Here is a 12,455-nt window from a genome sequence, read left to right on the forward strand (position 1 = left end):
AGGTCGCTGGTTAAAATCCCCGAACCGGAGAAACCAGCTGGGAAAATGTGGGTGGCAGGAAAATGTGGTGCCCTTGAGCAAGGCATCCAACCCCTAACTGAGCAGGTCAGTGGCCAACAGAGGAAGACTGGGCAGCTTCGAGGCGCAACTGTGTGGAAATGTGAAGCAGGGCGTTGCTGGAAAACAGCAAGCAGTCGACTCTCCCTGGGTAAATAAAGGAAGGTTAAAAAAAAAAGAAAAAAAAGACGTTGAATAGAGGTAAAAAAAAAACTAAAAAAAAAACCCTCAAAAGCAGGACATATTAATTTCGCTCATTTCATTGTATTTCATCAAGCAACATCTATTCATATTCTATTCTATTCTATTCTATTCTATTCTATTCTATTCGAATAATAATGTTATAACTTAAGCATTTGTGTAGTCCACATCAGCTCTTTCAGACCAGTGCAGGTGTTACAGCTCTCACGCTATCCAAAGCCTGCACGCACTGTACTACATTTCCAAGGGCAAAGACGGGGTGCGACTGTTTTATTTCACCGATCACCCGAATGACGGAATTTTCAGGGCGGGAACGGAAGGATATAATTGTCCGCCCCATTCAAGCAGCCCGCGTACTCACAACGCGTGCACTTCGCGGACGGTCACGTGACAGGGAAGCCGGAGGAAGGAAGAGACACAAAGCAAAAAAAAAAAAAAAGAAAGAAACGGGAAGAAAACATATCTGGCAGAGGAAACGTCTTTGGTCGCAGGTACGAAGTAAGCTAACACACTCCTGTCAGATACTATGTGTTGTAATGAACGTCCTTCTGTCGCTCAAACAGCTAGCTATCACCTCAAGGTTTTGGTGGACTGTCCTGGCTGCAAAATGCTGACGTTGGATAAAAAATTGTATTCGCCAAAGTGGCTAACGTAAGCTAGTAGTGACAGACACACACACACACACACACACACGCACAGACAGTGTATTGAGTCTTGACAGCCTTTTGTTCAGAGACAGACAGACCCTGGTTGTTCTCGGTTCAGCATCTTATGGCCTTCAGTAAGCGAAGCTGTTACTGTAGACCGAAATAAATGCCGCAAATGCTGCAAAGTGCTGATGTGTCAAAAGCTTGTGACCAATCCCACTCCGCTTGAGACTGAATCATTCTCCCAAATACGATTAGAGGAGGGAAGGAAAAAAATCTGCAATATGTTTGCCTCCCATGGCGAAAACATTTTCCCCTCTTGCACTTGGTCGTCCTTTCCACTCGCACTTGTAAAACCAAGAAGACCACAGTCATCCTGCTCATTTAACTGCCGTTGCTGGTCAACCCATGGAGAGGAATTTGTGGGAAAATAAATGCAACAACTAACGCCTGCCACTTTTTCTTTTCAAGGTGAAAGAGAGAGAGAGAAAAGACAAGAAAAGATGGAGACATGTTGAGTTGTGAGCTTCAACAGAGCTACAGCACTGTGAGCTCCTGTTGTAAAGGGAGGAGAGGGGGATATCAGCTGGATATGAGATAGACAGGTAAGTACAGCTACACTCTTCAAAGTGTGTAGATTTTATTGACAGTAGAAATAATCAGATTTTAAGCATAATTTGAGTTAGGACTGATGCTCTGTGAGGTAGAGCGAGCAGCCGCTACACAAATGGATTTAAAATGCTAATTGAGTAAACAGATGTAAGCCGATGTGGAGTCATACTTGAACTTTAATGCCTCCATCTCAAGAAAGAAAGGATTAAAATGGGATTAGTTGTTCTGTACACAGGGGCAAGGTCAGAGTCCCTAGTTTACAGTATTTACACTGGTCATTACATGGTGTGTAACCCAAGAATTTCTCCCTGCTGTATGAACAGTCTGTTTGCCTGTTCAGTTAGCCTGTATTTGCAGTGAGGCAGCCGTATATTTCTTTGCACAGCCCATATTTTTAAAATGAGTAGTTTTCATTGAATTTGGCAACAGGATTTACAAGTTTCTGTCTATGGGGATCAATGAAGTATCACACATTGTTATTGTTATTATATTCAAACCCATGTAGTTAGACTAGTAGTATACAGTCATGTGCCATGGAGAGCTAAGAGTTTGCAGGTTTTCCTTCCAACCAAACACTGCATCAGTTTATTTTACTGATTCTCACACCTTCAAGCAGAAAGGGAGCAACTCATTAATTAAATTACCTGGTGAAGTGATTGGTTTGAAAGATTAGTCCATATAGTCTAACTCGGTGGCGTCCAGGTATGCAGGTTTTCCAATCAACAACGTCTGTCTTTACGTTTTTCTTTAGATAAGTCAAGCATCCGCCGAGGGAAAAGGAGGAGCAGGAGAGATGAAGCTGAACGAACGCAGCGTGGCGCACTACGCCACCTGCGACTCGCCGCCGGACAAGACGGGCTTCCTGTTCAAAAAGGGTGAGCGCAACACGGCTTATCACCGTCGCTGGTTCGTCCTGAAGGGCAACATGCTCTTCTACTTTGAGGAGCGCGAGAGCCGCGAGCCCATCGGCGTCATCGTCCTGGAGGGATGCACCGTGGAGCTGTGCGAGTCGGCCGAGGAGTTTGCCTTTGCCATCAAGTTCGACTGTGCCAAAGCCCGGATCTACAAGATGGCTGCTGAGAACCAAGCAGCCATGGAGTCGTGGGTGAAGGCGTTGTCCCGGGCCAGCTTTGACTACATGAGGCTGGTGGTGAAGGAGCTGGAGCGGCAGCTGGAGGAGATCCAGGAGGCCGGGGCAGGTGGCTGTGGTGGGGCCGGAGCTGCAGGACCTCAGGGCAAGACCAAGTCCTCCAGGAGAAACCAGGTGGCACGGTCCAGGTCCGGAGCGTCCTCTACATCATCGTCTTCATCCTCATCATCGACGTCATCTACTGCGCCTCCCCCACCCGTCCCCTTCTCTACCCAGAGGAACCTCCAGGATGAAGTCCAGCTCACCTCTGGGTGTTCCAAGGAGAACGGAGTCGCGTGGAGTAAATCGCCCGCTGCCCTGGCTAATGGCTTCGGGGAGGGAGCTTCGTCCTGCGTGGCCTGGGAAGGCAGCACAGACTCTGGGAATGGCGGTGCGGTTGGAGGTGGGGGTGACGGCGTGAGGCCTCCTCCTGTGCCCCCAAGGAGGAGAGGAGCGTCTCTGGAGAGCCCCGTCTCTCCTGGCACCGGCTGCTTCTCCAAGCTCCACGACTGGTACGGCAGAGAGGTGGAGGAACTGAGAGTGGAGTGGCTGCAGAGCCAGTAAAGTGACGGAGACGGAGCGTTTCTTTCCACCACACAATCGTATCATTCCTTTCTCAACATTCTACGATGTTATAGCCTTCTGAACCTAGCTGAAAGGTACAAATTGCAGTCAAATCACTACTGGATGGATTGAACTAAATGGATGTATTGAACTAAAAATGTCTGCGATTGATTCTAGATCTTGTCTGGCACAGGGGAATCAATCAAAGTGTCTAAAGTGTTAACACCACCCGTCTTACAATCCAGGCAAACTAAAGCAAACTCAAAATAGCTTTTTTCACAGATGTGCTAAGTGAAGTTTGTCAAGGCCAACACAGAATGTTAGCAATACAGGATTAAAAGTGCTAACCATTTATTAGAAAATGTAGCCCAACTGACAATTCATCTCTTTTGGCAGCAAGATGCAAATGCATCCAGATAAAGGTTGTTTGGAGTTTGATGGAACAAATGCACAGCAAACTATTACTCATATTTTATTACATTGCCAACATTCAAGGATTTTTCTGCCCTCCTGAATACGCCGCACCTAACCCATCTCACCACTAAGATCATTTTTAATCCATTGACTCACAGTGGAGTGAAGATGCTCTCAGGCTAGGAGGTGCTTTGGGGAAAAGCAGTCCTGATCTTCCCCCAGACTCCCACCAGGGCACATTTCACCCCAGAGGACTTTGGTGCTTAATGTCAGAGAGAGCAGCCTCTCTCCGGGCGCTGGGGGCCGTGGAGCGAGCTGGATGTCTCGCTAAGAGCAACACATTCTGGTATTTTTAGCTCTTGTTAGCCAGCAGCCAGATGATGCTGTGTCATATGAATGCTTGTCACTTAGTTCTTTTTTGACTCGTACGTTTCAAAAAGGAACATTTTTATCCTTGAACTTAAAAAACGTACAATGTCCTTGTGATTCTGTGTTCGTTTCACATCAAGAGAGAATTGACTGTATACAATCAAATCATATCTTTATTTTGTTATTTCATCACACTATTGGTTTGTTTGTAGCAGTTGATAAAGTATGACACCTGAATGTTACTGAATGAGTGTACTATAGCTGATATAGGCCTGTTTCTGAGCATCTATGAAGATATTAATTATTCCATGTTGGAAATTCAGGTCCAATAACACCAGCAGTCTGCGAAATGGGCCATGTAAAAAATGATCACTTCTATTTCTATATCCAATCACGTAACGGTTTACATTTTAGTTGTATACGTGCCTTATGATTTCTTTCCAGCTCTGTTATTGCACATGAGACCATTGCCAGAGGGCCACAATGACGGGGGATTGTGTCTTGTTTTCCTCTATTTCTACGGTACGGCTCTTTTATTTTCTTTCTTGCCAAAGCCTCATCTTGGTGCAATCAGTTTGTGACAATGGCTCACTTCCTTCAGCCTGCCTCGGTGCACAACACTATCATTACTACTATATATCAGGCTGTTGACATTTATATTATCGACACTTACGGTTGTGATAAAAACTGTTTTATTGACTCCAGGGGAGGGTTACTATGCGTACTGACGAAAATAATGTTACATTTCAATTTCAATTTAATATTGTAAGCATTTCGAGAACGTGTCAAATTAACCACATAAATGACAATTCTACATGTCTTTATTCAAGAGTGCCAAAAGACCTACACTCAGTTTATATGTCTTCATAAACACGACTCTAAGAACATTTTCCAATACTATACTGCGCAGTATATGCAGACCATTTCGAATAACCAATAATATTTAACACATTTTCCTGACATGATTGTACCTTGAAAAGATGTTTGTTAAGCATTTAAACAAATCAATAAATACTGTTAACATGTCATTGCCTTTTTTTTTTTTACAAGATCATAATTTCTGCTTCTAATGCACTTTTCTGGTTGTCAGACATTTGAACTGGAATTTAGTTTTCTAGATCTGGAGTATAGCAACAGCAAGATGTTTTCGTTTTAGGTATTATGCGTTTGTTTTTTTACTGAGTATCAGGGACCACGAGGAGATAATTACAAAATGACAGTTTCAAGAAGCGAATCAACAATTATGAATAGATAATTAACTGCCAAGACCAAACACACACACGCACACACGCACACACACACACACACACACACACACACACACACACACACACACACACACACACACACACACACACACACACACACACACTCTTTGTGCTACTCCAGCTCTCTATCACCAGGTGTCGCTCTGTAACAATGTTAGTCAGCGGTGGTCTTCAGTCCTGCTCCTCTGACCCACAGGCCCCGCTGCTTTTCATTCTATCCATCTATTTATTTATTTATTTTACACCTGTTGCGCCAAGTGAATATAAGTGAATATTTAACTCCCTGTCAGGATAGAAAAGCAGCAGTACACACTGATTTTAGGTAATGTATCCGACCAGCACTTTTAGCCACATGGAAGGTCGGTCTGTGTAAATTATGCGTTTTAAATTTTCCTACTGTATTTATATAGTAAGTATTGATAATATCTTCTTGTGATCACTTAGAGAAATGCACACATGTAGAAGCTGAATGCACACAGCGCAGTATTAGGCCTGTATGGTCTGCAGAGTTGCATTGGGAGGAAGAAAAGTTTGTTTTTAGTTCATGTATTTGCTCTTTGAGTGAATACAAGTGTTCAGTGTTCAGTACAACATGCTGTTTTCGGAGGGCTTATCAGTTTGTTACAGAATTGTTGTAAAAACAATTCATCCCACCGAGCCAGATGGGATAGGACGCCAGTGTGAATAATTTAGGATCTGTAGCACTAGCTACCAGAGCAGTGACACGCTGATCTGCATGTAAGAGTTATTAGCAGACCGTCCGCATCGGGCCAGACTGGCTTAATGCGAGCAGTCATGACAGTTTGTGCATCGTGCACATATTTGACCACGGAGCTACTTGAGGTGAGCCAAACGACGTGAAGCTGCCTAGAAGAGCTGAACCACTCCCGGTACACTACTTTCAAAGTAAAAGTACGTGTTTACATCTACATGCGTAGACTAAAATATTTGTCATAAATTGCATGCCAAATATTGTAAAATACTGTCAATGCTTCAATAAGGTCAAGATTGTAGTAGCCATGCTTCTCAGGCCACATTTATTGGATTAGATAGACATGAAATACTAAGGTATCAAAACAAATGTGCACCTCTGTTCATGGATGCTGAATGGTCACAGAACAAACTAAATTTAAGCATTTGCCTTTTCCAGGAAGACAAAGTTGGCCTGTAAATGTTCTCATCAGGACAAAATAGCCATTCTCTATTGAAGCCACATAATTGCATAAAACAATTGTCACATGCAGACAAACAGAAAGAGAAAATTAGAAATGCTCGCTAGACTCTGAATGCTCCCAAACAGACAAATCTTGTCGCAGAAATGAATTATATTGGCTTTGGAATAAAATGGGATCCAAACTATTTGCAAATCTTTCTATTTTACTAAAATCATTGCTGTCATTGCCATAGTATTGTGCATTTAAATAATGAAAAGGGAGTTAAAAACAAGTAAGAGCACAAATAGCTCCCTGGTTACCATAAAGAATCATACGCAAGGTTGGAATGTGTCTTTCTCCAATCAGATTGCTCGGCTAAAGCCTAGCTGTGGAATTAGCTGAGATGAGACAATACAATATTAACTGTTTGCAAAACAAAAAATGGGTCAGGGTAAAGAAAGGAAAGCATGTTGCACGGGAACTAGGCTGCTGATGCCTCTTGGAGCGACAAGTATGGGACCTTTATTTTGAAAGGTAGATGCTTTTCCGAGGCAGAATCGGAAGTAGTATGTAAAGTGTTTCGAGCTTCACACAGCTGGACCGCGCCACATTTTTTGACAGCGGAAATGAGGAGAGTCACCACTTTTTTCCGCGTCTAAGTTTCCTTCCTGAAAGTTTTTTTTTTTTTTTTTTTGCGCTAAGGATCCGTTGTATGCATTCACAATGAGAGAGAAAGCGACGGGCTTTTTAGCATGCAGGTATTCCTCTACCATAACATGTTTGTTGCTCTTCACCGACGTCATTTTGAGTTACTTTAGATGCTTCACAACACATTTCCGTTATGCCAAGTCCAACTTGTTGGTTAGTCGTCGTGCTGCGGTGGGTGCCCGTCCGAGATAACGGAGAACGTGAGTATGTTGTCAAGACTGAGACCCTGTCAACATTTACCCTTGTTGTCTCCAAGTGCTTTTAATAGGACACAAAGTCTCTTAACTGCATGGGAAATGTCCCGAAATGACGAACCACGGCAGTTGTGGGTAGCTTTCATCCAAAATTCGTTTTTGTTCCCTAAATAATCGTCGAAATGTGCTCATCATGGGTGAAATTTAAAGGGCTCGAGCGTCTCTTCACCCTCGAAGCGATGCTGCGCGGACTATTGGCGATGGAGTAAAGTTTGCTAAGAGAAACACAGTCCAGGCTTTTCTTCATCTGAGAGTTGCTTGGTGTCTCACCAACAGGGATGGTTGGCACAAAAGATGCACAGGGCACGTGCTTTTTGCACCTTTTATAACTTAACGATAATAATTTGGTTATTCCTGAGCCTAACGATTATCTGGATGATTAGGCCTAAATCCTTTGGGTGGTCAACATGATAATGACGCAATTAATACAATATGTCCCTCCATTGTAAGGCAAACAAAATGTTAGCAGGCCTGATCTGGAGCCAGCCACTAAGGTTGATTTTAAGTTATAAGCTCGCTGCACTTCAACTCTCGACCGTTTGAACTTGGATGACTTGGCCTGTAATACGGCCTATACGCCTCTAGTGTGTGTTTGAAATGTGAATCTAAATTTTGCAGTGAAATGTCTGCTATGTGGTGCGCGTGCCTGCGCGCGTGCGCGACTGTGGGTGTGCGCTTGCTCGGCTCATTGGCCACTCATGACTGCTGGATGGAGAACAGGAACAAATAGGGAGCAGCCAGTTGTTTCACAATCCAGTGGTGTGTAGCAGTAAACCAAAACAGTAATTGTGTGTGTGTGTGTTGGGGATTAATTTCTATTCATAGTGTGTGCATGTGAACACTTTAGTAGCCTACAAGTAAGTGTGAGTGTGTGTGTGTGTGTGTGTTTGGGGAGGGGGGTATTCATTTCTATTCATATGTGTCCTGTGTGTGTGTACGAGTACAGGTGTGTGTGTGTGTTTCTATACTGTAGTCCTCGGTCTGTTTGATAAGAAATACTGAAGCAGCAAGTGTGTAGTTTGGTTCCCAGAACAATTTCTGACAAAATTGGTATCAGAAGTTATCAGCTGTGTTGTATTGCCAAACTCTTCAAAAATGTGGATCACTTCAGAAGTCTGAAAAGCGCTGCTGTCAGGAACACGTTTACCTTCTGGAATAAGAAAACACACCGATAGGCTGAGGTTGGTGTTCTTTGTTGATTCGATGATGTAGATGCGACAGTTCTCACACCTTTATTTCAAGAGCGCCTCGCTCTTTGGTTGAAGCACAAAAGACAGAAAGACATGCCTTTAGGATGGGAAATTGATGCCAGCAACCAGCTAAACTCTACTACAAGTTTGTTAACTCTACCAGTCTCCCTGACGAGTCATTTGGAGGTTGTATTCTATTCCAAAAATCAAATAGGCTGGTAAAATTGAGAATGTGGCTGATGATTTACAGAAAAAGTTAGTTTTCTGCCCTGATGGCTTCCTTAGTTTTTGACTCTTGGATATTTTAGTAGTCTTCACTTCTCTTTTACCCAATCTGTATTGGGCATGTGTATGTGCATGAAAGCTGTAAGGCATATAAATGTAACAACTAGGGCCACACAATGTTGACAAAAATCATACAGCCTAAATCCTCAATCATATGAACATCTGAACATTGCAATTGTGATAGTAGTTTTATGTTACTTTATTAGCACCTACAACAAGTAACACTTTAGGAGGGCGGTGAGATGCTAATGTTTAGGATTTGCTCAGTTTGAATAATAATACGATTTTCTCCAGTGAAACTCGATTACTTGGTTCAGGATTCTACAAAGTACAAGAATTGTTTAGGAAGCTGTCTGAAACATCAAACAAATTGCAACCTGTAATTAGGAAATTGCACTCGTCACTTTTGCATTTTTGCAACGTTTCGGTTGTATTGTGTGCAGCCCTAACCAAACCTATTCTGAGAGCATCTAACATGTGCTTGCGTGTGTGTGTGTGTGTGTGTGTGTGTGTGGCCGTTGCAGACCAAGCAATGACTAGCAGTGCTAAAAAAAGTAGTGGTGTGTTGCCTTAGCTATCAGCAGTGGATCAGACAGTGTCACGCATGGTTCCATGTCTTTAACTGAGATGTTATCAGACGCCAGCGCTTCCGCTCGCCTCAGGGCTTCTAAGAAATCCACTGATGAGACCACAAGGGAGGAGGTCTGACCCACAACGGCCCTGCGGGGAGAGCAGGGGAGGGGAGGGGAAGGAGAAGGAGCGAAAGGAGAGAGGGAATGAAGGAGAGACGGGCAGAGAGATGAAGAGGGGCCGTGGGAGATAAATTGGCCGACGAATAGAAATGGGAAGAATGACGGAGAAACAAGGAAGAAAGACGGGAAGTAGGGAGAAATGGGGGCAGAAGTGAGGTTCCTCTCTTGGGGAACGGCATGTAGTGATGTGAGCTGGTGATATGGGGACCTCCTAAGCATGACGAGAAACACACACACCTTATAACAGTGTGTGTTTTTGTGTGTGTGTGAGGCGTGACTCACCTAGGCAGTAGGCCACACACACAGCAAAGCCTGAAATCTCAGACTTAACTGGGGAATCTCACCTGCACACACACACACACACATACGCCAGTTCCCCTTGTTTGTGTGAGTGTGTTTGAGCACACACCCACACGTGCACGTCTGTGTATTTTTTCCAAAGCAGCAATAATTAGAGACTGTGTATTTGTGTGTGTTTACCCCAATGTACCCTTGTTCTTGTTATTGGAGGAATGTTGATTATAGGCCAGATTTAGCTAGCAGTAGAAGAATATCGGCCAAAACAAGTGTGTGCTTGTAGGCGCTGCTTTGCAGTTGTAATTCATTAGTGTGTGTGTGTGTGTGTGTGTGTATGTGTGTATGTGTGTAGAGTTATGATGTGGTGTTTTTTTTTCCAAATAGCCCAATCTAACATTAGAAAGGAAACAAAGCCTGAATGTTTGATTTGTAGTTATGAGTAGTTTCTCCAGCTTGCACAGGTGCGTGTTTATATCAGGTAGCCTGGTGTGTGTGTGTGTGTGTGTGTGTGTGTGTGTGTGTGTGTGTGTGCGTGTGTGTGTGGCCGAGAGGGGAGTCATTAGGTCTGAGAGGAAGTGGAAGGTTGAAGTGAAAGTAAGAACCCTTTCTCTTGTCTCACTGTACACTCATGGAGCAGCCAAATAGACGACTCGCATCATGTCACTTCAGTTCATTCCCCCGTTCAAACAAAATCCCGGCATTCCTCTCACCACAGGTGGGAACCCAGAACAGGTTTCCTGCTAGATATCTATTCAAAATTCTGTCCTCCTGTCCCCTTTAATCCCATGATGGGCTCCTCCTTTAAATAGAGGGAGAATGCGCTCCTGCTTCCTTTAGGTTTTACATACCGGGAGGCTTGATAGTGTAGAGGACGGTCCCGTTGTGCCAGATCTCTAACCGCACCTTTCTCCTTTCTTTTTGTGTCCGTATGCATCCTTGACTGAAGTAAGTCAAGGAAACATAATATTTGTAGGTCAAAGAGGCTAATCAAAATGTTACCTTAGTTTAAAATGTTGATTTATTCAGTAGTGAGTTCTAACCTAACCCTAACCTGGGTCCCAATGTGAAAAAGTTTATAACCCCCTGAATTAGCCTTCCAAGGAATTCACTTGGCTCCAAATGATTCACATCCAATTAGGGTGACTGAAGGAGTCAATTACGTCCGACCCCACATCCCTAAACGTTATCATACATTCACTATTCAGAATCAATCAGAAACCCATCAAGAGAGGGGGTGACTCATTCATAAAGTGCTTGCAGAGTTCAGCGAGAGTTGTCTGCTGCATTCACAGAGCTGGAACAGAGTCTAGCTTGAATTGGCTGAATTGTATTGATTTGACTCGGCCAAGTCATGAAAGATGGAATGCTGTATTTAGCCTGTTAGAGACTAAGCCTGCGTTTGAAAGCCTCAATAACGAGTTGAGATCAGCCTGGAGTGACTCAGTAGCTGAGAAACATAATTCAACTGTTTACTAATTATTAATGTTCAGTCTGGGAGTACTTAACGTAATGTGTGCAATCAATATTTATTTATTTATTTATTTATTTATTTAACTAGGACTCGGTGTGTGTGAGTGGAGGAGAAGTTGCATAGAGGTTGAATTGTTGTTGATGTCAGACAGTCCGGTCCGTTGACCCCATTCCCTTACTCTCCATTCCCTTCACATCTCATCCATCCAAACCCTAAATCCTCTCCTCTCCTCTCCTCTCCTCTCTCATGGGCTTTTTCTCTGTCATTATGTCTCTCAGTTGCCCTATAGTTTAGCATTTCTTTGACATGCCAGGGTCTGTCTTGGAAGGCTAATGACAGACTACAAACCGTACAGAGATGCTTTGTATTAGTCACTGGTAGAAAGCCTGACAGATAGACGGATGCTGGTTAATGGACCCCTGAAAGAGTCTAACCAGCATACTGGAAAGTACTGGGAACACCTTCTGCTTTTACAGCTTTCATATACAAAACTGTGACAGTGTGGTATAGCAGTTGAACAATGTTCTTGCATCATAAGCTGTTTCAATTTAACACGAACCCCAGATTTGCTTTCCACTCAAGTACTGAGGGGGGAAAGTATTTTTCGACAGCCCAACATTTAGTTTCCATAGGATTCTCTCTCTTGCTTACTTTTCACCCTTTGCAGCCCTGCACAATTCCTTCTTACACTCTCAGACTCAGTTCGGTTTTTTTCTTCTCTCCCAACCTGCCTCTCCGTTCCCAGACCACAGGAAATGGCCAGAGAGTGGCCGGGCCTTGTTTCTGTGGGTCTCAAGAATAGCAGCATTGTGTTATGTTGGAGCCTGCATTGTTGTGGGAAAGTACGACTGAGCTAGAAAATACTCTCACCAAAACTCTCACACATTCTGCATATGCGATATTTAAAAAAAACAGTCTTCTATTCTTCACTAGTTCATAGCTTTTGCTCTCTCTTATTTTATTTTATTAGTGGGCTAGTTGCAGTTATACAGATTCAGAAATATTGACTTGCTCTGCTGTTGGTGTTTATGTAAGCTGCTCTGGATAAGACCTTCAGCTGCAGTAAATGCCTAATATAGAGGC

The 12,455-nt window shown here is 43.4% G+C and overlaps 2 protein-coding genes across 2 annotated transcripts in view; both read left to right on the forward strand.

Moving 5' to 3' along the window:
- The first annotated feature begins 666 nt into the window (after window positions 1–666).
- LOC139908270 (sesquipedalian-2) lies at window positions 667–5,002 on the forward strand. Its single transcript, XM_071894899.2, has 3 exons — window positions 667–749; window positions 1,377–1,510; window positions 2,269–5,002. The coding sequence occupies exon 3, from the start codon at window positions 2,311–2,313 to the stop codon at window positions 3,208–3,210; it is 900 nt and encodes a 299-aa protein (XP_071751000.1). The 5' UTR covers window positions 667–749; window positions 1,377–1,510; window positions 2,269–2,310; the 3' UTR covers window positions 3,211–5,002.
- Window positions 5,003–7,154: 2,152 nt separating this feature from the next.
- Window positions 7,155–12,455, forward strand: part of sh2b3 (SH2B adaptor protein 3) — a 47,378-nt gene continuing 42,077 nt past the window's right edge. Inside the window, exon 1 of the mRNA XM_071894900.2 lies at window positions 7,155–7,323. The gene's annotated coding sequence lies outside the window, so the exon portion shown is untranslated. The remainder of the gene's footprint in view (window positions 7,324–12,455) is intronic.

This window comes from Centroberyx gerrardi, chromosome 8, assembly GCF_048128805.1.
Source record: "Centroberyx gerrardi isolate f3 chromosome 8, fCenGer3.hap1.cur.20231027, whole genome shotgun sequence".
Lineage (NCBI taxonomy): Eukaryota > Metazoa > Chordata > Actinopteri > Beryciformes > Berycidae > Centroberyx > Centroberyx gerrardi.

Coding starts and splice junctions, on each gene's coding strand:
- LOC139908270 (XM_071894899.2), top strand. CDS start 2,311: ATGAAGCTGAACGAACGCAGCGTGGCGCACTACGCCACCTGCGACTCG.